At 40.9% G+C, this 25,703-nt stretch overlaps 1 protein-coding gene across 1 annotated transcript in view; it reads right to left on the reverse strand.

The window, feature by feature from the left end:
* The window catches only part of VAV3 (vav guanine nucleotide exchange factor 3), a 230,022-nt gene that overhangs the window by 96,009 nt on the left and 108,310 nt on the right, over window positions 1-25,703 (reverse strand). Inside the window, exons 14-15 of the mRNA XM_060232308.1 lie at window positions 23,034-23,166; window positions 22,113-22,222 (exon numbers count right to left, since the gene is read on the reverse strand). Coding sequence (XP_060088291.1) covers window positions 22,113-22,222; window positions 23,034-23,166 — 243 coding nt within the window. The remainder of the gene's footprint in view (window positions 1-22,112; window positions 22,223-23,033; window positions 23,167-25,703) is intronic.

The raw sequence follows: 25,703 nt of genomic DNA on the forward strand, positions 1-25,703 counted from the left end.
CTGTAATTTCCCAGATCTCCTCTGGAACTCTTTTAAAAGATGGAGGTGACATTTGCTACCTTCCAGTCCTGAGGAACGGAGGCAGATTTCAATGAAAGATTACAGATTTTTGTTAGAAGATCCGCAAGTTCAACTTTGAGTTCTTTCAGAACTCTCAGAGGTATGCCATCCGGACCCGGTGACTTATTAGTTTTTAATTCGTCTATCAGTTGTAGGACCTCCTCTTTTGTCACCTCAATCTGACTCAGGTCTTTCAACACCCCTTCCAAAATTAGTGGTTCTGGGGCGGGCAAAAAGTTCTCATCTTCCACAGTGAAGACGGAGGCAAAAAATGCATTCAGCTTCTCAGCCATTTCCCTATCCTCCTTCAGTAATCCTTTTACCCCATGGTCATCCAAGGGCCCCACTGCCTCCCTGGCTGGTTTCCTGCTTCTAATATATTTAAAGAAATTTTTATTGTTGGTCTTTATGTTTTTTGCAATATGCTCCTCATAGTCCCTTTTTGCCTGCCTGATCACAGTCTTGCATTTGATTTGCCACAGCCTGTGTTCCCTTTTATTAATCTCACTTGGACTGGTTTTCCACCACTTAAAGGAGTTCTTCTTACCTTTTACAGCTTCCATTACTTTGTTTGTTAACCATGCAGGCCTTTTCTTATGCCTGTTTGTGCCTTTCCTAACTTGTAGTATGTATTTTATCTGAGTTTCTAGGATTATAGTTTTAAATAGTCTCCAAGCTTCCCCAAGGGTTTTGACCGTATTTACCTTTCCTTTCAGTTTCCTCCTCACATGCCTCCTCATCTCAGAGAATTTACCCCTTTTAAAGTTAAACGTGGTTGTGGCAGTCTTTTTGGACAACTCCCTATTTATACAAACGGTGAAATCAATAACATTATGGTCACTGCTCCCAAGTGGCGCAATCACATCTCTCACCAAGTCTTGGGCATTACTTAGGACCAAATCCAGGATCGCCCCACCCCTGGTAGGTTCTGAGACCATCTGCTCCATAGCACAGTCATTGAGAGCATCAAGAAACTCAATCTCTTTCTCTCGACTAGAACACATATTGACCCAATCAATCTGCAGATAGTTAAAATCACCTATTATGACACAGTTTTTACGTTTAGCCGCTATCTTTAAGCCTTCCATCATATTATAATCGTCCTCTCTCTTTTGATTTGCTGGGCGATAACAAACTCCCATAGTTAAATTTCCTTTTGGGCCCTCTATTTCAACCCAAAGCATTTCTAAAAGGGAATCTAATTCTCTGACCTCGGTCAGTCTTACTGGACCGTATATCCTCTCTGACACACAGAGCCACCCCACCTCCAACCCTTCCCTCCCTATCCTTCCGATATAACTTGTATCCAGGAATCACCGTGTCCCACTGATTCTCCTCATTCCACCAAGTTTCTGAAATTCCCACAATGTCTATGTTTTCTCCCAACACTAAACATTCCAATTCACCAATTTTACTTCGAACAGTTCTAGCATTTGCATACAAACATCTATAATTTCCCAGGCAAGCTAGGACCGCCACCTTCCTCCTGCCACCTCGAGACTCTGACAGACAGTTCATACTGTTTGTCACCATCACAGTGGACAACTCTGATCCATTATCCGGTAGAAAAATAGCAGCCAACCCTTCATCTCTTTGAGATGAGTCCTCCCAAACCAGAGACATTTCATCTGTCAGCTTTCCCCCAAGATTTAGTTTAAAAACTGCTCTGCCACCTTTTTGATTTTAAACACCAGCAGCCTGGTTCCATCCAGGGACAAGTGGAGACTGTCTCTTTTGTACAGCTCCCGCTTGTTGCAGAAAGCATCCCAGTGCCTAACAAACTTAAACCCTTCCTCCTTACACCATTTCTCATCCACACATTGAGACTTCTAATTTGTGCCTGTCTCTCCTGCCCTGCACGTGGAACAGGTAGCACTTCTGAGAAGGCTACCTTGGAGGTCCTGGCCTTAAGTCTCCCACCTAGCAGCCTAAATTTTTCCTCCAGAACCTCACGGCTGCATTTCCCCACATCGTTGGTGCCAACATGCACCACGACAACAGGCTGCTCCCCAGCACTGTCTATCAGCCTATCTACTACACGAGTAATATCCACTACCTTCACACCAGGCAGGCAAGTCACCATACGGTCACTACGCGGTTTCGCCACCCAGCTGTCTACTTGCCTAAGGATCGAATCACCAACTACCAACCCCCCCCTCTTCCCCTGCCCAGGGATGGTTCCTTGGCACGAAAGGATTCCCGCTCACCAACCGAAGAAGAGGTCCCTTCTGAGGGCGCATTCCCCTTATCCTCAGCACGGTGCCCTGTTCCCTCTTGACCCTCAAGCTCTCTGGCAGCAACGGTGCTGCTACGTTCAGAGCGGGGCTCATCTAATACGCCCCCAAGAGTCTTTCCCAAGTGCCTAACTGACCGTCTCTGCTTCTCCAGGGCAGTCACCTCGGCCTCAAGGGTACGAACTCGTTCCCTGAGGACCAGGAGCTCCTTGCATCGAGCACACACCCAAGACTTCTGTCCTTTGGGCAGATAGTCATACATGTGACACAGTGCAAAACACTGGAAAGCCCCCACCCCCCTGCTGGCATTCTATCTTCATGATATATATATTTTATTAAAATATACAATCCTCTTTAAATGTTGTTTGCTTAAGTGGCTCCCCTTCTGGAGGGTCAACTTACCTTATTGAGAGAACAAGGAAATTAGGGATCTGGGTTCCTGGTCCTTAGAGAGCCCCTAGGCGAAGAGCCACAGGCCAAGAGCCCTTTAGCTCTCTGGCAAGGCGCAGCTTAAAATGCAAAGAGGGTGGAGCAGAGCCACTCCTAAGCAATCAGCAGCAATCACTCTCAATCACTTTCACCTTTAGCCCACTCAACCAAACAAACAGCAGTTCCCCAGCTATCACAACTCAATTTTAAGCAGTCCCACAAACCTCAGAATGAAGTCTTTCAAAACTCAGAAATTCTCAGCAACTTCTCCAGCTGTCTCAGCTATCAGAGCTGCTCTGCTCTGTTCTGCTCTCTCTCAGACCTCTGTGAGATGCTTTGATGAGGGAGTCTGGCATTTTACCTCACTGAGGTCCTCATCCTCCCCAGGCTCTGATTATCCAGGAGTTTTCCAAGTTGATCTGGCAACCCTACACTCCCATCTCCCACTAGTGGCCCAAGAGAACCTGGCAACCTCATCTTGCAACAGGAAGTTTGCATTTTGTTCTAGCAGTTGTTAGACTATGGTCTCCATGCACTAGACACCACTGGCTTGACCCATTATCCATTTAGAATTTATACAGTGCTGTTAGCAATTACAAGGAGATTGCAACAGAAAGCAACTGTACTTCCATCTGTAACACTCCATCATGCATAGCCCAAACATGCATCATCCTAAAAGTGTGTCAGTGTTTGATCATTTGCGTTAAGAGGATAGATTAGAAAGAGATTCTGCAATACAAAGGGTTGCATTCCTTTGGAGAAGAATGACACTAAAATCTCTTCTTTCCTGTAAAGGTCAAGTTGCTAAAAATAAATTAGTGTCCAAATCTCTGCAGCAGAGATTCCACAACACTAAAAATATTTCTCCTTCCATGCAATATTTCTACTAACAAGACAACTAGAGAAAGAAGCATCATGTATTTCAGCACTGGTATTAGGATGATTAGGCTACAACATGAGCAGGATCTTTCTTACCAACTGGAGGTATTTAAAAATAAAACCCTTATATATTATAACACGCTAAAGCACCAATTACATATTCAAAGAATCTCACATTTGATTAATGTGGTCAGGCAGAGTTACTCTGTGCAGAGACAGTGCATCAAACTCGATCCAGGTGGGTAGCTGTGTTGGTCCGAAGCAGTAGAACTAAGTTAGAGTCCAGTGGCACCTTTAAGACCAACAAAGTTTATTCAAGGTATGAGTTTTCGAGTGCATGCATACTTCCTCAGATACATCGAAATACAATTTACTAGCCCACACATATAAGAGAGAGGTTGACCAGCAAATTAGCATAAAATATAATGAAGATATTTTAACAGATGCAAACAGGAAAACAAACTAAGTTTATAAATCAATATCCCTGTTAAGTCCAGGGGTGGGGCTGTTCTGAGTGTTGTAATTTCAGCAATCTCCCTTTCCAGTCCATTCTCAAAATTCCTTTACAATAAACATCTACTTTGATGTCACCCACTGAATATCCCAGAAGGCTGAAGTGTTCCCCTACAGATTTCTCAGTCTTGTGTTTTTTTTATATCAGATTTGTTTCCATTTATCCTTTGGTGTAGGGTTTGACCTGTTTGCCCTATATAGGGAACCGAAGGGCATTGTTGGCATTTAATGGCATATACAGTCTTAGAATATGAGCATGTGAATAAGCCTGAGATGGTGAAGTTGATGTTAGGTTCAGTGATTGTGTTGTCTGGATGTATGTGGCAGCAAAGTTGGCATCTTGGTTTATTGCAAGTGCATCAAGCTGTAATTTTCAAACTGAGCCTGGTTCAGGGAGAGAAGGCTATAAATTGAATTAAATAAACAGACAAACAAATTGTATTCTAGGGCCTAGGATCACCCACTAAATAATCCAGAGGGCTGAAGTGTTCCCCTACAGGTTTCTCAGTCTTGTGATTCTTGATGTCAGAAATAAATTCATTAAATGTTCTCATGAGTCTAAAAACATCCAACAAGGCTCCCTGCTATATCTCTGCATGATTTACTGCTTAGCCGTTCCTTCCAGTCAGCCCTGGGTGGGTGGGGGGAGAATAGTGACGTGTATCTCTTAAAATTGCAATGTGATAATCTGCAATGCAGACACACAACCAATTATTTAAATATTCTCTACTCAGATGCTGTACAATGACTTGCCTTCAGGGGGGACTAACTGCTGCATCATTCCTTTGGCCTTGCCTCTTTCAGATCACTAATTCATTCAGAAACTCAGGGCAACAGGTCGTTCTTACTCTTGCCCCACTTCCAGATAAGGGTAAAGTGCCTGGTCAATTTTAATACAGCAACTATAACGCAGAAAGCAGCATTTGGGAAACTATTTTTTTTTTTTCAAATTTTGAAGTCAGCTTTGCAAACGAATCTGCGGCCGTACTGCAGAGGGGGAAATTACTAGCACTCCCACTGATACTAGTCGTTCATGACCTCAGAGAAAAATGCTAACCTGCATACTGTTTCCTTGCCTAGAAGTGAACATTGTTCACAGGTGATTGAACAGAGTTGCTATTTACAATTCTGGGTTGAAACAAAATAATTTTGAAGTCACTTGGTTTCCACAGCTGTTCTGAGAAGAGAATTTCAGAGATTTCCTCTTAAAACTAGTTTTCCATTCCCAGCCCTAATTTATTAAAGAGCCGATAAGTCACTGGTTTGATTATGTTCACTCGTTTGCAGCCTACAATAATTCTCCTAAGGATCGTGTTGCTCTCTCTGAGGAATTTGCAGAGTGCAATTGCATCCCATCACACCCTCTTTTTTTCCTAAGCTACTGGCTTTTCTAGCAGCTATTCAATACTGGTCAGCCTTCAGCAATTAAAACCCATGCGCATTCTCACCTTCCCATGTCAAGGCCACAGCAGAGTCATTGCTTAAACCCATTACAAACATTTCAATTAAATCTTGAAAAATTGCTTTCCTGGGGCACTTAATTAACAACTCACCTCTTCCCACCTAGATGCCAAGTAATTTCAATTTAATTAATTTCCCCCAAACAATTACAGGGGGGGAAGTGTATTTAAGAGAAAAATACCTTTCTGCATAAAAATTTCAATGATAAGGCGTAAACACTGTTTTTTACAACATATCTCGCCAAACTTAATAGCAGCTAAAGGTGTGGCTGAAACATCAGAGGCCTGAGAAGATGGTAGGTCTCCACTGCTGTTTTCAGGTATTATGTTCATTTCCCCTCCCTGTCTTTTAGCTCCACCATGTGCCTAAGGAATTTTAGTAATGAAGAAGGGGAAGGAAAGCATATTTATAAGATATATAAGATACACAGCCGGTAATGGAAATGGTCAGTATGTATGCAGCGATCGTCCTACTCCAGTCGCTCATTCAATCTTGTTGACCCTGTTAACCATGTCAGGGAATTGTAGGATCTAAATGTGCTATTGCTGAATACCATTTCAGTCCAGATAACAACCCTTTTTCATCCAGGATCCAATCCTGCAGGAGAAGGCTGATCTGTCTTGAATCATCAGGATCTCCAAGTAGATCTGGAATGAGTATTTCCAGCTATGTCAAGTACAACTTGCTGGTTGAAAAGAGGGTGCTGCTGTGACTTCATCATTTCCCTCAGATGCTCTGGCAGGTAGAATACCAGCTTCAAAAACAAGTTCCTAATGCTGGGTGCATAGGACCAAGTACAGATTCTGTTGGGTACCACCTACCCCTCTACCTAGCAGTCCAATTATCTGAACTTTTGCAGGCAGACTGTACTGAGATTCCAGAGATCTGTATTCCAGTGAGACTACTCTCCACAAGATTGTCTTAACTGGAGTGGCTCAGGACTTAATGGTCACCATAACTACCATGGGACTGTTGCGACATTTTATTTCCAGTCTTACACTCAGCTTAGTAACAGGTCTTACACTTAGCCTAAGTTGTCTGCACTGATCCAAAATCATGGGAGATTGTAACAAGTCCCCTCTAGGCAACGTTTGGACTCATGGTAGTTCATAAACTCCACAGAGGTGAGGGATTGATTAAGATCAAAGTAAATTTTTGGTTTGCCCAGGAGTAACTGTAATGATGAGCCGCTAGATTGATCATGTATGAATGCCAGTGGGCTCTTCTGCTCCCCTCAAAGTCAGGAGGATAGATAGCTAATGTTTATGATCTGAATATGCATATCAAATTTCACAAGAAATGTTTAAGGGAGATATTCTACAAACAATACAGTTCAGTTATATAAAAGGCTTCAGAATGGCCAACATGACTACCCACCTGGATCTATAAAAGGCCCCACTTTCATTCAAACAACTAGGAATACAGTTTAACATGAGCTGTTTGCAAAGGTGAGGAAAGATGTGTTATTCCCCCTATAGGCAAAGTCACTTTATCCTGATAGAGGAGGAGAATGAGTTTCACTCTTTGGATCAGTCCCAAAAGTCAGGGAAGAAGAACAGTATAAATTGTATACAAAAAGAAAAGAAAGGTATAAATTGTATACAAAAACTATACAAAAATATGCAGCATACATGACACAAGTCCACAAAACCAACATTAGAAAGTGGAGAACTAAGATAATTGACAGTAATGTCAACAATTGTGGGAAGAAATCCAGGAAATTGACAAGATTTTCCTTATCCAAGCTTAAGGACATCAGGTGCTAGGGAAAGAATACTTCTTGAAAAGTGGGAGGGAAGCGAAGAAACGTGAAGTGGCCAAGGAGGCAGTTCGATCCTATGACTCTCTTCCACCAAGTCCTAATCACAGAAAAACTTGGTGGAAAGGAGTTGTAGGTTCCGAAATGTGTTTCCACACAAAAGCTTATAATTTGAATAAAACTTTGTTGATCTTAAAGGTGCCACTGGACTCAAACTTTGTTTCAGTATTTATTATATATGCTGCCTTTTGGCCCAGGTGACTGACAGTAAAACCAAAAAGATTTATAATTAAAGGCAGTAAGTTAAAGTATTTGCTATTTTAAAAAATTAAGTTCCCCGACACAACAGGGGTCATCCTGTGATCAGTCAGTTCAGTCAAAGGCACTGCAGAACAATAATGTATTTAATTTATTCTCAAAGGCCTATAGGGAGGTGTCTGGAAGTTTAAGGGAACAGCTGAAAAGGCTCTTCCACAGGTCCTAAGCAACCTCATGTCAGATAAACAGTTCCTGCAAGAAGGCACCATTTCTGGATCTCAGAAACAAAGATACTTACCAGAAAACTCTCAAAAGTATAAGACCCTTAAACAGAGAAAACATATGGCTGGCAGGGAAACTGTCTTTGTAAGTAAGCCTTTGGCAAAGAAATTTTCATCAATGATGACATCAGCTAAATTACATAAACAGATATCAGACAGACTTCTCTAATTAGATTGGAGATAGATCCAGGTGGGTAGTCGTGTTGGTCTGAAGGAATAAATGACTGTAATCAAGATTTTTTAAATTCAGTTCTAACCCTGATCTATAATTTGCAGATCCTCTTGTATGCCATCAGAGTCACATAAAATATGGGGGTAAGTACATTACCAACCATCTTTATCATCATAGATAATAATTCCCTAATGGAACTGGCCAAATCCAGTGTTCCCATTGGCTGTGGTGTGCACTCTATCAGTGATTGGCCCATCAACCACTACTCAAGAGAACTTGCATGCCATTGGCTGGGCACAATCCTCTCTCCAGCCCTCTGTTGCCTAACCACTCTCTGTGCCATTTGGAAGAAAAGGAGTAAGCAGTAGCAGCAGCACAGAAACACTGAAGTGACAGGGAATGAAGGTGATAATGTGACTATTTATTTATTACCTTAGTCTTATATCCCGCCTTTTCCACAGGTGGACTCTGGGCAGCTGACAATCAGTTCAAAAACATTTACAATTACAATTTTAAATGACAAAATAACAATTTAAAATACATTTTAAGGTGCTGTACAACTTCAGTATAGGTGGGATCTTGCTTTTTTCTGGTAGTGATCCTATAATGATCATAGTTCCTCAGCAGTGTAGGCTTCAAGGCCTGGCCCTGCCAGGAGCATTTCTTTAGAGGCCATGGTGGCTGCCACTTTTCTGTCATTCCCTCCCCCCTCCCCTCAGCCTCATCCCAGGAAAGACAAGGACTGGGCCACTGGGGAAGGCTGTTAGCCAAAGGCTGTTGCTAGGCAATCAAGGTGCCTCTGTCAGTGAAGGGAGAGACTCAGCTATACAGAAAGTCACAGAGTTCACCCTCCAAAGCAGTTATTTTCTCCAGGATGAGAGAGATCTGTTCTCTGGAGTTCAGCTATGATACCAGATCTTCAGGCTCCATCTGGAGGTTGACTACTTGCTACCAGCCGCTTGCTACTGCTGCTGAGGAGATGAGGTTGCCAACTCCAGGTTGGGAAATTCCTGGAGATATGAGGAGTGGAGCCTGGAGAAGATGGGGTTTGAGGAGGGGTGGGACCTCAGACAGGTACAATGCCATAGACTTCACCCTCCAAACCAGCCACTTCTTTCAGGAGAACCATTGTTGCCAATCTGCAGGTGAGGGTTGGAGATCACTCAGAATTACAGCTGCTTTCCAGATGGCAAAGATCAGTTCCCCCAGAGAAAACGGATGTTTTGATGGGAGACTCTGTGTTATAATAGATGTAGTAGCACAACTGTGATTTTATTTAATTGTTTTATTGTTATGGTTTTAATACTGTTTACTAATGTTGCCTCTATTTTATTAGCCACCTCTTTGCAGAATGGGCGGGATATAAATCTAACATAATAAATAAATTGAATCCTGTTGGGGTCACTTCCGTCCTGCTTTGGTCCACACTGTGGAGAAAGACTGTACTTTTCCTTGGCAGGGAAGGGAAAGAAGATAGAAAATTGAAGTCAGATCAGTTCCCCTACAGTTCCCCCACCTAGAGGCACATATTCTATGGTATACCATAACACAAGCAAGCCAGGCAAAAAAAAACAACACCTGGATCACACCACAAGCTCACATTGATGCTAAAAGCTGCAAGGCTAAATATGACCAGAAAAAGCGGGGAAAATGCACTGCAAGCAAAATGCACTGCAAGCTGAGCTTCAGTGTCTGTATGACTGTCGTCATCCCCCCCCCCCCCGTAATTATTCTGCCTTATCTCCATTCTGGGCCTCTGTCAGGGCTTTCAGCCACCAAAGACACAGGTACACACTCACACACATGTGGGGGTGGGGGGGAGCCTGTATCTGATTCAGCTGCAGGCTGAGTGGGAAGACAGCAAAAGGGGCAAGTGAAGGCCAAGGATTGGTGGGTGGGAAGACAGCAGGGGTGGGGTGAGTGAATGTCATGGGTGGGGGGGGGTAGTGGCATGCCAAGGGTATGGGGATAGTTGAGAGGAAGAGGTGGGTGGGATGGGTGGTAGTCGGAGAGGGAGGAATGGAAGTTGGGGGTGGGTGGGAGGGAAGACACCAAGGGTGGAAGGGAGTGAATGCCTTCCTTTGGGTAGGTGGGAGGGAAGACAGCAAGAATGGGGGGCCCTTGCCCACAGCCTGTTCTATTTTTCACCACAAGGGGTCTTAGTCTTAGTTCAGATAATGTTAATAGAAGACACATAGAAGACAAAGAAGGGAAGAGGGGTTTTTCATCATCCCCCCATACCTTAATCCCCACTCCCCTTCCTTACATTTAGGACTTTCAATCTGTACCTTATAAATCTTAAGAACAGGGTTTACTGAATGAATGATTCACGCATCCATATGTTAATACTCATGAATCCTAGATTTGTCACATCAAAGGATCTTTAGCAGACAGGCATGTTGCCTAATTAAATTAACTGTATCGCAAGTAAACTGTGTTTTTGATCAAGAGAATGCAATTTACTTCTAAGACTTTGCTAGGAAATTTGCTTATTTGATCATAGGATGGCTGCCCTTTTAAAGATTAAAGGATTTAATCTTGCTAGCTTTCCAGATATGTAGTGCATTGTTTCAATCACGCTAATGACCGAGTTTTAGCCTCTTTCCTCCTATGGAAGAACAATTCTGGTTCACAATGATTTATTCATGTAACAATCAATAGACTGTAATAACCAGGAGATATGAAGGAACCATTTTTCATTCATACCAATCCACTGCTGGATAAAGACCTCATCAAACTGCATCTACCTTGTTCTTACTTGGTCTTTAAATAACTGAGTTTTTAACCCTACTTTGGGCAACTACTGCTTTGCAAGTTATCTGACGCATTACTAAGCTCTGCTACTAAATTCACATTTATCAAAAGGACAGCTGCATACTGTGCTCTGCATATGCAATAAGCTATATTCTAACTTTAATTCTATGACAAACCAAAATGACCATCAATAAAAAGCCCTCACTTACCATGACCTGTATACCTGTTCAGAAATGCTAGTGATTAAATTAATGTGCAGAACTTAAATGTCCAGAGCTAGTTTGATTGTAAATTGAGAAACATAATTTTAGCCCTTCATCTTGTGTCAAATTAGAAGGATCACATAAGCACATTATTTTCCCTTGAGGATTAAAAGTCAAGGGCTGCATCAGAAACCTGCAAGCTTAGGTCAAGGGGGAGAAAGACGGTAATATAGTAAGGATAAAGATGCTAGTATAGTAGGGGAAAAGACAGAGTTCCTCATTCTTTTCCCGTCCTGTTGTTATGTTCCACTCCCAAACTTCTTTTTGTCTCATTGATCGTAATTTGTTAGCGCCTCAGAAAAGGTAGGGCAAACTAATGCTTCAGTTTAGATTTTGCAGGTATTTATCATCTACAGAAAACTGGGTTACAAGGGCATGCAAGACTTAACCCAAACAAGGCATGGGGCCTATACTTTATTGGGGAAATTAAAGGCAAGAAGGAGCTGCTGACAGAAAACAGGCCAAGGGTGAGTCCCTAGTTCAAACAACAACAAATGTTCACAGAGCAAAGCAATTTAACAAGGAGGCAAAACAAGCTCTAAATGTCTTTTGAATAAATATAATGAGTAGAAAATGCATTTAACTTTACAATTAAAATTATCCTTATAGCTTTTTGCAGAACCTGTATAGGTTCATACAGAATAGTCTCTTTTCCCCTCTCCCCTTTATAGCCTGCAACTCTGCATCTTCAGGACAGAGGGAAAGAGGCCATTTTACTTGATTTCCCCTTTGTTGCTATAGTACCCCATCATGCAGCACATATTGCTTGTGAGGGTTTGTCAATCCTCAAAGAATTTTTTCCAGAAAACAGCCTACTGCTTGAGGAAAGGGTCGGTGGGCACCTTCTACCCCTTAGATGGGAGATCCCTTGGATGGGAGGGTTGCTATACAGAAATGGCCAATGACAAGCCACCTCTAAACATCTCTTGCCTAGAAACCCCTATGGGGTTGCCAGCTGTGACTTGACAGCAAAAAAAAAGGACGTGTTATCCTTTTTTCCCTATGCCAATACCAAAGTATATTATTGAAAACTGGAATCTAACCCCAACACCCCCCTCCCCCGGAGCAACAGGGATTCATTGAACAATAGCAAAGTCTATTAGAGCCACTAAAAATGTATCAGAAGTGCCACAATCTCTTAGATGCTAGGGCTGTTCAACATCAAGCACCTTGAACTTTATGGCAGGAAAAATGTGACAAAGCCATACCAAGTCAAACCATGATATCTAGTTAATATTAGAATTATTCAGATCAGAGTTACACCGGAGTGGAGGCTAACTCTTCTACTATGTGACTGTTGCTGAGTGAATATGATATACAAAACCAAAGCATGGTTAGCCCTAAAAATGGGAGGACTACTATCTTTTGACCATCTTTTATTCCTCTTTGACAATTACTGCATGGTGGGAAGCAGTGCACTTGAACCAGTAAAATCACCCAGATAGAGGAAAAGGCCGCCCATTTTTCCCTCATGATCCCAATCAGATTCTCACACTGTTGATATCACATTTTTAAAATGCTGGGATGAACCAGCCATGGATTTCAAGGAACGTTATCTATACAGACAGATCAAAATGGCTATCTGTGTTTGACTGTTTGTAGTGGCAGAAAAGATCAAGAGTCCATTAGCACCTTAAAGACTAACAAAATTTGTGGCAGGGTATGAGCTTTTCTGAGTCACTGCTTATGAAAGCTCATACCTTGCCATAAATTCTTGCTCTTATCTATATAGAAACTAATTGTTTGACAACCGGAGAGAAAGGTTAAGTTACCTTTTTTGTCCAGCACCTAGCTCCAGACTTGAACTATCTAAATCACCACTAGCTAACACAACAGAAAAGGAAGCTCCATTCTCTCTCATGAACACATTTCCCCTTACACATTCCTGCTACAGTACCTATAATTGAAAAAATATAGCCATCAAAGAGAGAAAATAAAATATTCACTGCAATTAAAAATGATTGCTTCTCACCCCCCACCACTTCTTTTAGAAATCACTTTCACAAATAGTGACAGAACATCTCTTGAAAAAAAATCTAAGTACAACTGAATTTCAGCATGATAAAAGCAAGACTAAATGTAGATCCATCGAGCAGTTAAACATGAAGTGCTTTCCCATGCTGTTCAGAGAATTCAGCATATAATGCAAGCTTTTAGTGTGCATTGATATTAATATTAACAGCTTTAATTTAATGTGTCAGTGTTCAATATGTCATAGATCAAATATTCCCTCAGAAGTTGCTATGCATATGTATTTTTTCACACCATGACTGAAAAAAAGATTGGTTTGACTTCAGCTTGACCAATAAGTCAAAAACAAGAAGCAAAGAGTACAAGAAATGGAGACAAAATAAGCATCTTCTTGCTACCCTACCTGGAATAAATCAAGAAAAACAAGACCTGTTACGATATGCAAGTGGCTTTCTCAGACTGGTGTATCAAATAAAACCAGATATTGTAGCTTTGGAAGAAAAGGAGCACTGCATACACAGAACTACTTTGAAATCTTCAGGTTTATTTTAAAATGTGTGTTCTATTTTTAATACAGAATCAGAATTCAAACTGGATTACAATAACAAAAATATTAAAAAGTAGCCAAATGGCAACTATAAGGACTTTATTTAAAATGTCCATTAGGTACACACAAATATTTACAAGACTCAGCAGTTGCAAGATGTTACAATTGCCCCCCCCCCCAGGTTGATCTGCCTCTTCATGTAACCCTTAAAGTCAACCCTATATGGAAACTGTGGTATGGGGCATGAAGCATGGAGTCGATGGGAAGTTTAAAAAAACATAACATTACCACTCCCCACTTCTATGACTCAATTGCTATTCTCCTTTCAAGTTCAGCCCACACTATGCACAACAATATTTTCATAGAATCATGGAGCCAGAAGGGACCTCCAGGGTCATCTAGTCCAATCCATTATTTTATGTCTGTTCCTCCTTAACCCTCTTCCTTAATTGTCTTCTCCCTTTTTTTTTTGCTGACATTTCTTTCAGGGGAACTGATCTCTGTAGTTGAGGAGATCTGCTGTAATTCCAGGAGAACTCCAGCCACAGCTGTAGCCCTTGTATCCAAATCCTCATTGTCCTTCTTTCCACCTTTTCCCATCTATCCTCAATCCCTCTCTCTCCCAAGCTCACATCGCCCACACCCTCATTCTCTTCATTTCCCTACATACACATACTGTTTCCCCTTCATCCTGCACATTGCCTCTCACCCCCCTCTTCATATTTCCTATTTCAAAAAACAGGGACACAATGGGAGCCAGCAGCAGCAAGAGAAAGAAGAAGCCCAAGGCAGTCGTCTTTTCTTTTTTTTTACTACCTGGTTCAGCAGCAGTAGTATTGGCTGCTGCTAAGGTTGCCTTTGCCTGGCTATGCCTGGTAACCAATGAGAGGGTTGGCGGTAGGGAGATGGGGGAGGCAACACAAACAATGTTCTCGTTTTATTCTCCCCCCGACAGACTACTTGCTGGAGGCCTCCAGCCGAGCAGCTCTAGCGGCTCCCTCCCACTGACAAGCTCTGTTGTCCCGTTGTTCCAGCAGGAAGAAAAGATTTGAAGTCACTGATGGTGCTACATCACTTCAGAGTACAACCCAAAAGTGGCAACAGGAATTGATGGATTTCTAGAGTTTACCTTTTTAATTCCTGGGTTGCACCTGGAACTGATGTAGCGATGTCAGTAACAGTGCCATCACGGACAGTGACATTTCACCCACCCCATGTCCCCACCTCAAGTTTTCCTGACAGTTGCCAGGCTCAGGCTGTCAACCGTCCCCCACAGCTCACCTTTAAAGATTCTGGGACTGGTGTCAGCTCATTTTCAGCAGAGGCTGATGCTGCTAGACAATTCCCAGTACTGTCATCCCCATGCACATATACAGTCATAAAGGCCATATCTGCAAGGATTATTTGTCCCAAGTCTGATGCTGTTGGGAAGTGGGGGAGGGTTTGAGGGGGTGGAAATGGTGTTCCGGCTAACCCCACAGCATTTGTGACCTCCCAGCATTTCTCTGGCTTCTCTGATCTTTCCAAAACTTATTTGGCTGCAAAGTTTAGTGAAACAGTGCAGCAAAGCCCAGATGGCTGCTGTGTGAGAAGGAAAGTTCACATTTTTCCACCCAAATGGCAGCCATTTTCCCTCCCTCCATCTTCACGGTAGCCATTTCCTCCACCTGTGACTAGGAGGCTTTTTTGTTTTCTAAAGCATATATAATCATAAGACATTTTTTTTTAAAAAATGAAAACTGGGAATTCAAAGAACCTGATACACAGATTATTTTAATATCATAACAATATAATTGTTGATATTTTAAAAGAACTGAAAAAGCTCTTGTAGTGCCAGGGGTGGCAATTGCTGGGTACTGGAATAGAGAAACATGCCATGTAGAAGACCCATTGCCAATGCACTATTTCAGCTGCCACAGCAGCAACAAGGAAAATTCTAAATTTGGAGGGTTCCCCCCCCCACAAAAAAAATAGAATAACTGTGAAAAGTCACATTTTTCTGAATACCTGAAGTGTCCCTCTGGATATACAAAATCCTCTCTGAATTTCATTTTTGTTGTATGGAGGGTACGTCTGTTAGTAGCTAGCTACTTGCCATTGTGACTGAATGAAACCTCCACATTCAGAGGTAGTAACCTTCTGAATATCAGTGCCAGGAGGCAATATTAGGGAAAGGGTTTGGTCTCTGTTCCCTGTTGCTGGCTCTTGAAAGGAACTGGTTGGACACTGTATGAGATGGCATGCTGGACTAGATAGACCAGTAGTCTCTCCAGCAAGGCTCTTGGTATTCTGATGGACATTCAGCATCTGCAGTACCTATCTTTAGTCCACAGTGATTCCAACCCACCTAGCATGGAAGATAGATGAGAGTGTTTTGCTCAGTTAAAGCCCAATTTATGAATAAATATAAATAAACAGCACATGGGAACAGAGAATGGCATCCTTAAGAACATAAGAGAAGCCATGTTGGATCAGGCCAATGGCCTATCCTGTCCAACACTGTCACATAGTGGCCAAAAAAATCAGGCATCATCAGGAGGCCAGGACACTGGAATCCCTCCCACTGTGCCCCCCCAAGCACCAAGAATACAGAGCATCACTGCCCCAGACAGAGAATTTCAACAATACACTGTGATTAATAGCCACTGATGGACCTCTGCTCCATATGTTTATCCAATCCCCTCTTGAAGCTGTCTATGCCTGCAGCCACTACCACCTCCTAGGCAGTGAATTTGAGTGAAGAAGTACTTCCTTTTATCCATTCTAACCCAACTGCTCAGCAATTTCATTGAATGTCTACAAGTTCTCGTATTGTGAGAAAGGGAGAAAAGTACTTCTTTCTCTACCTTCTCTATCCCGTGCATAATCTTATAAACCTCTATCATGTCACCCCTTAATCCTTAGCATAAATGCTGTCTTTGTAGAATTCCCTGAAACCATATCATTCTAAAGAAAATAATGCTTGTTTGGAAATATACAATGTGATTTTTACTGGTAACTTCAAAGAGGTTCACAATACAAATAAAAACAGCCACCCTGTATAAAAACATAAACAATTTTAAATGCATATTAAATTTCATGTTCAACATGAAACAGGAGGCAGCATATAATCAGCAACACCCAAGCATCTGTAGATCAGCAGAATGTTTAAACAGAAAGGGTTTTTATGGATCCCTTAAAAGGGCTGACAAAGCACATCCAATGTATTTTTTGTTAATAGGAATCTCACAATCAGGTGGGGTCACTTTTTTTAAAAAAGGAACTATTACCACCAGCAACTACCTTCCTTCTGACAGGTTTTAACACCCAGAGAAAGGGATTATTTCCTGATTTTAAAACATTGGGAGATGTACATGAAAATTATTCCATGAGTAATCTGGGTCTTAGAATGTAGAGGGTTTTAGGGGCTGGGGTGAGGGTTAATAAACTAAAGCTTAATCCTGACAACACAGAAGTTTTACTGATGACAGAAAGGACCAACACAAGGTGCTGAGGTCTATCCTGCTCTGGATTCACTCCCCTTAAAAAGCAGGTTCAAAGTCTGAGAAGGGGTGATGCTAGACCTCCAGTTGGATAAACAGGTGGCAGCAGTGACCAGGGGCACCTTCCACCAGTTGGATGGGTCAGCTGCAGCCCTTCCTGCGGTAAATGCCCTGGTGACATCCATACTAGATAACTGCAGTGCACTGTACATGGGGCTACCCTTGAAGAGTGTCCAGAACTACAACTGGTACTGAATGCTGTCTGGAGTAGGTCATACGGAGGATCCATGTCTCTCCAGTCTCGATTCATCTGCACTGGCTTACAATCTATTTCTGGGATCAAGTTAAGGTGGTAGTATTGATATTTAAAGCTCTATCTGGGGGGGTGGGATTCCCAACATATATGACTGCCATGTCTGAGCAAATACTAGAATGATGACCTTTATCCCTGGCATATAGCAGTGGGCAGGGGGGTGTCTGTTTTTGTAGAAGACCATTTAGTCATATGAATCCTCACAAGCGGATTAAAGTGGTAAAGTCCAGATACAAATTTACAACTTCACCTCTATTTGTGAGTAATAAGCCATAGGGATGCTTTTAAAAAAGGGGTAACTTCCTCAGATTAAAGTGGTACAATCCAATGAAAAAGATTAACAGAGAATACTGACATTTATGCTTAGCAAGTCAAGACTGGGACAACATAGGCAGAGAGTTATTCAAATTGGGATAATCCTATCAAAGAAAACAGGAAGCCTTTGTTGAGATTTTCTATTATATACAGGGTGGAAGGAGTAGTTTACCAAAAGACAGGCCCATCCAGAGAGCAAGACTTAACTATAAAAATTAAAAAATAAGGCCATCAGTATACAGTGAGTTACAACCTGCTAACTGGCAAGCATCATGGTGCAAGTTACTGCAATAGCCTTTCCTCTGCACATCTTGGAAGAAGGCCTCACTGTATGAATACATAACAATGTTTGGTTTTATTTTAATGGCTCGGAAGAAGGTTTGAATAATGAAGTGGAAAATTTGTGCTGATGGGCTAAAATGTACAGAGGATTAGGAAGGACTGTGAGAAGGTACAGGAAGACCCTAAAGAAATTAGGGAAGCAGTCATAGTAATGACAGGTGAAATTCAACCTAAATGAAAGCTTAAGATGCTGCACAATGAATTGAGACAGAAAGCTTTGTTGGTAAACTGCATGCTGAGTTCACAGTCTGATAAGTTCCAAGTCAAGCGTCCGCAGGCTCTCAAGCAAAGCTATCCGGATGTTGTTGTGCACAGCTCAATGAAACCATCTGTTCACTGCATAGCAAAAAAAAAAGAGGAAGGAAGGAAGGATGTGTTTGGGGGCAGTACAGAAAATATGAAGCCAGTAAATCAATAGTTTACATCTCTGACTTGCATACTGCCTGCACGATCTCTTGCATTCTCTCGGCTAAGACAAAGAACTACAGCTAACTAGTTCTCTCAGTAGTTCTTGCAGTCATTTTGTACAGTTGCAGTCCACCATCCAGATCTAAAAACCACTCAGTGCCAGTATTCTGTATGATGTAGTGGTTAGAGCACAGGACCAGGATCTGGGAAACCCAGGATCAAATCTCCATTGTGCCATGAAGCTGACTTGGACTGGCCTTTCATTCTCTCAACCTGACCTACCTCACAAGGAGGGACAGTGGCTCAGTGGTAGAGCATCTGCTTGGTAAGCAGAAGCTCCCAGGTTCAATCCCTGGCATCTCCAGAAAAGGGTCCAGGCAAACAGGTGTGAAAAACCTCAGCTTGAGACCCTGGAGAGCCGCTGCCAGTCTGAGAAGATAATACTGACTTTGATGGACCAAGGGTCTGATTCAGTATAAGGCAGCTTCATATGTTCATACGTAGTGAGGGTAAAATAGAGGAGGAGATGAGACTAACAAATACCATCCTAAACTCCATGGAGAAGTGGCAATATAGCATGTACTAAATCAAGAAATGGACTTTGCAAGTGGTTTCCTCAGGGGAAAACAGATTAACTGCATATGTGTGCAGCAAAATCAGTGCGCTATAATAATAAACTGGGACAGAATTCTTGGGAAAGAGATTAGTTTCTTTACTTCTCAACAAAGTTCATAAAATAAGTTCCAAAACCAAAGCTGAAAGCAGTGTGCCCATCACTAACACTGACCCAGAAAAAGGTAATCAAAAGTTATTGCTTGTTCATGTGATCAATTAATGTGTGGCGGTTCAATCCAGACTCATGTGCTTCTCCCTCCACAGTTTCTCAAATCTAAAAGAAATTATAGTGGTAGAACCAAATTTTGAATGTGTGAGTATGCCACAAATCACATGAAAAATAGAGTATAGTTTAAAACTCAAGAGTCCATGAGCATGCTACTAACCCCTCCCCCATCATACAAAGTGTGCTCAGAGCAGTTCCTTCCCCAGCTGCTTCTTTCTTAACCAAGATCGCTTCTGGTACTGCACACTGGAACTTACTGGGGAGGGGAGGGGGAGTTGGGATGTGTGCATCACACAGGTACACTCCAGTGCCAACGGGCTGCTGTTTTCTGTCACCCCATACTTGGAGCCCATGCTGCCATTTTACATTGCAGACTGCAAATAATACACAACAGTATACCTGCTGCCAATCACACAGAAGGGTGTAATACTGTGATGCGGTTTTCAGTGTGGACAAGACATGCCTTAGGGAAGCATCAGCTGAGACCACTAAACTGATATTCTGTCATGCGCCCAAGCCAAAATACAATCCGCACTCAAGTCAAGCACATAAAGTTGCTGAACCACCAAATCCCTTGGTTCTATTCAGTTGTGATAATCAACAACAACAAATCACCTTTAGTAAAGGGCTGTTAGGAGCGGCAGTGATTGTTGGACAACACCCAGCACTTTTACAAGCCTATGAGGCTTTTATAGCTGACAGCATACGTGCAGGAAAGCAGGCAACTGAAATGTATTAAAACCCACAAAAGTCTTCATCAAAACAGCAAAAAAAGCTAAGTAAATCACTTAGATCATCAGTTGTGGTGTGGGTTCACTTACAATGCATTCAGTGCATTTGCTGGGCTGTTTGAACAGTATAATGTATTAAAGTTCCAAATGAAAATAACCAAATAGTCACTATCTCCTTGTAGACACATAGGATGAAGCATTAGCTTTGGTAAAAAGAAAGGTCTTGTGCAAGAAGAACCAATGCTTATATCACAGGGAGATACTAGGAGTGTCTAAGACAATGAGTTATGAATCAGGAAAATCTTGATTTAAATCATACTTCTGCTATGAATTAAGGGCCAAACTAAACAACATATTTTCTGAAAAGTTGGTCCCAGGTTCCCTGCAGCCACATAGAAGGGTGCCTGATTTGGCTTAAAACTGCAATGAAGGAGGAGCAGGGGCTCCTGTTTCCGCTCCATGCCATTCTTCAAGCCAAATCAGGCACCCGCCAATGTTAAAATGACATTTCCCACAGCTGGTGTGTGGCTAAGGAAAAGAGAGTCGGGTCTGGGAAACCCAAACCCAACTTCCCAGAAAAAAATACTGCCACCTGTATGCAAAAATTCAGGCAGAGTCATCAGGGAAGGGAGCAGGTGTAATCTACAAAATTGTTAGTACAATTGGATAGTTATGGGACATGAATACAGGACAATCATCTACAAACCAAAATAAAAGTTCAAACTAACTATCCATCAGTCAATTATCCATGGCAAAGTCTAAGCTAAATTACTGCAAATGTGGAGGCTCCAAATACAGATGTTGCCATTCTTGATTTATTAGTGTATACTCTTAGGGTACCAAGCATATTCAGAAACCCAAGGGAGGAAGGCCATGGCTACTAGACAAAGTCAGGAATTAAAAGTGTGTGCATGAGTGAGAAAGAATCATTGGCAGTCACAAGAATAGAGATCTATGGAACTGACTAGAGAATGAGACAACATGAAGAAAGAAAAGATCTTTGAGCAATAAAAAACCAAAACAAAACAAATGTAACACGGAAGATACCAGGCACTTTTCCAGCTTTAATACACTATTAGGCAGAGGGCTTGAGCATGCTTGATATTGTTTCAGCTCAGTACTTGACCTGCGTAGTTCTCTGTCAAGTGGATAAGGCAGAAGCCATAAGACTGCTGTTTAAATGACACGGCTTATTCAAAACTACCCCAGGCTAGATGCTATCTGCTTCCATTCATAAAATACATATACATCCAAAGGTAGGAACAATTTATAAATAACTACTTAATAATTGTAATATAAGTTCTAATTAACTGGCTGGACAGCTGCAATCCTTTGCTATGAAACATGATCAGTATACATCTTCTGAATACGTATGAAAAGAACAAGAGAAACCATGAGGATAGAAACTGTTCCTTTCTTTGCTATGGAATAGCTCCTACCAATATTTTATTCCATTATACTGTTCTGTTTGTTTGGCACTGGATTGTTCATCAGAAATCAAAAGAATGACCATTATAAGTATAATATTAGTTAGCAAAAGAAAGGTAACAGAGAACCCAAAGAACATTTAAATTGGCAGAATAATTTTTTAACATTTCTACAAAGATTCTATAGCACCTAATACTCTTTTTGTTCTTGTGTTAAGAAGAGAGGAATTAAATCCTTGAAGACAAATTTAATAACCCAGGAAACCTGATCCAAATGCTACATAATAAATTAGTTAGAAGCCATGAGGAAAAAGGCCAACATCCCCATCTCCCTCAGTAATACATTTTAGTTTACCAAGGCAATGATAGCAAAATCAGCCACAATTATGTTAAATATTTATTGCTAAATCCATTAATATTTTCCCTAGATACCAGAGCACTAAGGCACAGCCTACAGAGGAAAGGGAATCACAAAAAAGAGAGCTTAGAGCTCCCTCTTCTATTTCTTTGAAGAACTGCATTTTCAATATGTATCATCATTTAAAACATGTATTTTATAAATGAATTTTAATGGCAAAGGAACTACTTTAATATTAAAATCATTGTTGGATTATGGAATATTTAATTGCTTTCAGTTGATGAAATTTTCACACAGTGCACAGAAATACTCACAGTGCCATTTCAAACTGCTCGAGCCACTTTTTCTTCAAATCTTTCGTTTTGCAGTAGAGTTCCAGCCCATTCTGTCCTTGTATGTGGATGAGGTAGAAGCCATAAGACCACTGTTGAAATGAAAACACAATGCAAGTGGTGCCGCACAACTGATTGAGGTTATTTGTTGCTATTTTTATGTTTCCCATTAAATAATATAAGGTTGGATCCAGTAGTATATTTACACTACAGATTCAGTAGTAGATTTCTAGTAATAGATCCAGTACCAGATTTCCACTACAGTTCCCCCACTTCCAATGCAGACCTCCCATTCCTCTCCCCGTTCTGCTTTTAGGAGACTTCCCTATGCAGCAAAAGCAGCAGTGAAAGGGAAAAGGTATTGAAAAAACAAAAATTACCATTGGATCCAGTGATAATGCTTAGAATTTATATTGTACTTCACAGTTCAAAAAACCTTCACATATATTTCAAAAAGCTTCACAAATACTTGAGAACTATTCGATGGAGAAAGGTCAGACTTCCTCTACATGAAGGATATAAAACTTCCCTGATGTGACAATTTAACTGCATTTAGGATCAGGTTCTTTGCAGAAGTCCTCTTTCTTGTAGGAGTCAACTATCAATTACACCATTATCCAAAGGAGGTTCCTGAATTTCAGGGTGATATATCTTGGGTATGAAGCAACTGTTATATATTTTGAGAACATGACTAGTCCTGCTCGTTTACGACAGTGCCATTTGTCCAGCACAATCAGCTATCCTTAAAGACAAATGAGCAGACAATGATGCTACCTCCCACTACTGGTATTCAGAGCTTTACTGCCTCTGGAAGAGGAGATTCCATTTAGTCTCCATGGCTAGTAACCACTGATGGATCTACCCTCGATAACTATGTCTAACCGCTTTTTTTTTCTTTTTTACCTTTTTGTTCTCTTTATCAGTAGTAGGGTTGTTGGCTATTTTGTATTCCTGAAGATCAATTATATCCTTCATTTCATAATTATCGCCTCGCCGTTTGCATACAATTACAGCCAAATCAAATAAGAAGATATGCCTATGAAAATACAAATATAACAAGATGTAGTTTATCAAGGCTACGTGCTGCCTTTAAAAGCTTTCAATATAGCAATTCAAAATTAGATTCCAAAAACATATTTAGGATGTTGAATCTGAAGTTTTATCTCAAAATATGAAACTTGCATTATGGATTGCAAGTTGAGTGCTTTAAATTGTTGGCCACATCTCTTGGTCATTTGATTTTTGACAGCTGCCAAATATCAAAAGCTGTCAATTGAATAGTTTCAAATATCAAATGTCACTGAACGTCAGTTGTCGTATACTAAATACCATTTGCATTGTAACTGTCAAAAATTAAATATCATTACTACAGGCCAACTATCAATTACCACCTAGAAAGCATACATTGTTAATAGAAAATATTTGATTGTAATAGTAATATACATTAAAATTCACAGAAGAGAATTGGGGGGCCTTTTTCACATGTTTTGTGCCTTGTGGTAAGATGTGCTCCCATATCAGTATTCCTTCTGGGGACACATGAACAGATATAAACAAAAGAATGAAATATGTGTAGTGCCATCCTTCCCTTCACTTGTAAAGCATTTTTTCAGGAAATGGATTGCAATTTAACAGCAAAAGGAGTTTTCCTCTGCCCCTCCAAGAGGAGCAACGCTCTTTTTCATGTCCTCTGAAATGACATTTTTGATGCAAAAAAAAAAAAAATCCTACTAAAATGCAGTGCAGTGCTATCTCAACTCTACACTGAATATGGAAATGGCTATATAGCAAGACATAACAGCAAATGGTACTTTGTGTTGAGCGTTCTGAAGTCTCATCGACTTTACTGAAACCTAAGTGTACAGCTAAACATGCAAGACTCCACTGCTTCCAAAAGGAGAAAAACACTCACAACTTCACACTCATTCATAAGCAGAGTATGGCTTAGATTGTAGTTAATGGCAATGTGTGTGAATAAAGACATACTAGCAAGCTGTATAACATGAACAATTTTTAAAGCTAAATTGACAGTGCATCTGATTATATGACCTAAACTGCTGAGAGGAGATCAAGTTTCTAAGAATGTAAATTAGACACAATGTACACCTCTGCAAAGTAACTTTGCATCAGACTGCACTGTCAGTTACCTATAGGAAGCATAGCCTCCAACTTTGTGTGAATCTTGACTGGGCAAGATGTGAATCTGTCTCTATTCCCTATTACAGTCTTTGTATTATCTGTAGTTATGAAAATTGTCTGGGGAACTACTGATGATTGGCTGGAAACAATATTAGGGGTACACCATTGGATACTGCCAGCCCAATAAAATGGTTGCTGTTTCTGGAACTGGAACCAGCAATAACTGATAGTGCAAAAGACACTCCTGATATTTCCAGTTCTGAAATTTCACTCTCAATAAAACTTCAGAATCAAGAATCATGTCAGGTTACCCTGGCCTCTGTTCTCTGGGACATACAACGCAACAGTGCCTTACTGAACAGTTACCATTAGCTGCAGTGGTGCTACTCTCAGTTTCCAGTTTTATTGCAAATAATAGATTTTGCATAGCACCCTTTAGAGATCAGGAAAAATTTAATCTATATATGAGAATTCAGCACCAAGAAAGAAGCCAAAGTGCAATGCTTACTGACTGAATTGGAGGATCGTGCAGAATTCTTGTATATATTTAGGAAATTTTTGTCCTGCCTTTATACTATTAAAAAGGCAATCAAAGAAGCTCACAGTACAGAGTTAAAATATTATATAAATGAAGTACCTAAATTAAAAATACAAAATAATCAAGCCATCGATATAGTAGATGCACAAATGCAATAACATAGTAACACAAATTGAATCCAGTGAAAATGTGTTAAGCTATCAGTCACCAGCACTAGCAAAATTAACAATAAATGAATTAGTAAAATGAACCTTAATTTGAAGCAGGAGGGAAACCATCATGTCTTTCAGACACAACTGTTTTAACAAATCATCAGAAAACTAGAAACAAAGGGGCATGATTGAAGGTTCACAAAGCTCAAATCCTTTAAGAGGTTCACAAAGGTACTAGCACCTGTGGATGTTTTAATAATTGTTCTTATGTTTTTACTGTTGTTTTATCTTGTTCGGTCACGCTAATCTGACTGCATGATCCTTAATTTGTGAACCTCCCTGAGCCTGCCTTTGGCGGGGTGGGTGGGATATAAATTAGATAAATAAATTGATGCCCCCAAGACTCATTTTGTTACAACTTGTCCCCCCTTTTCTGTATTCAGGTAGACCTCAGTGTGGGCCTAAAACTGATAGAAGGAGCCTGAAAGACAGTGAGTCACCTCAAAAGAGCAAAGGAATCCAGGGCATCTCTTCTATCAATCATGCAAAAACCCATCCTAAGAGGGATTTGATTAAGGGTCATTTCCTCTAAGGACCCCAGAGCCTCCTCCCAGATAATTTGATCCTAACTGATGACTCAGATTTCCAGAACAATAGGCAATGGGCCAATTCCAGCAATTTACTCAGTATTTAAATGACTGGACAGGAAGGAATGTTTCATTGTCTTTTTATAGGTTCATTCTC

Source organism: Heteronotia binoei, chromosome 2 (assembly GCF_032191835.1).
Source record: "Heteronotia binoei isolate CCM8104 ecotype False Entrance Well chromosome 2, APGP_CSIRO_Hbin_v1, whole genome shotgun sequence".
Classification (NCBI taxonomy): Eukaryota; Metazoa; Chordata; class Lepidosauria; order Squamata; family Gekkonidae; genus Heteronotia; species Heteronotia binoei.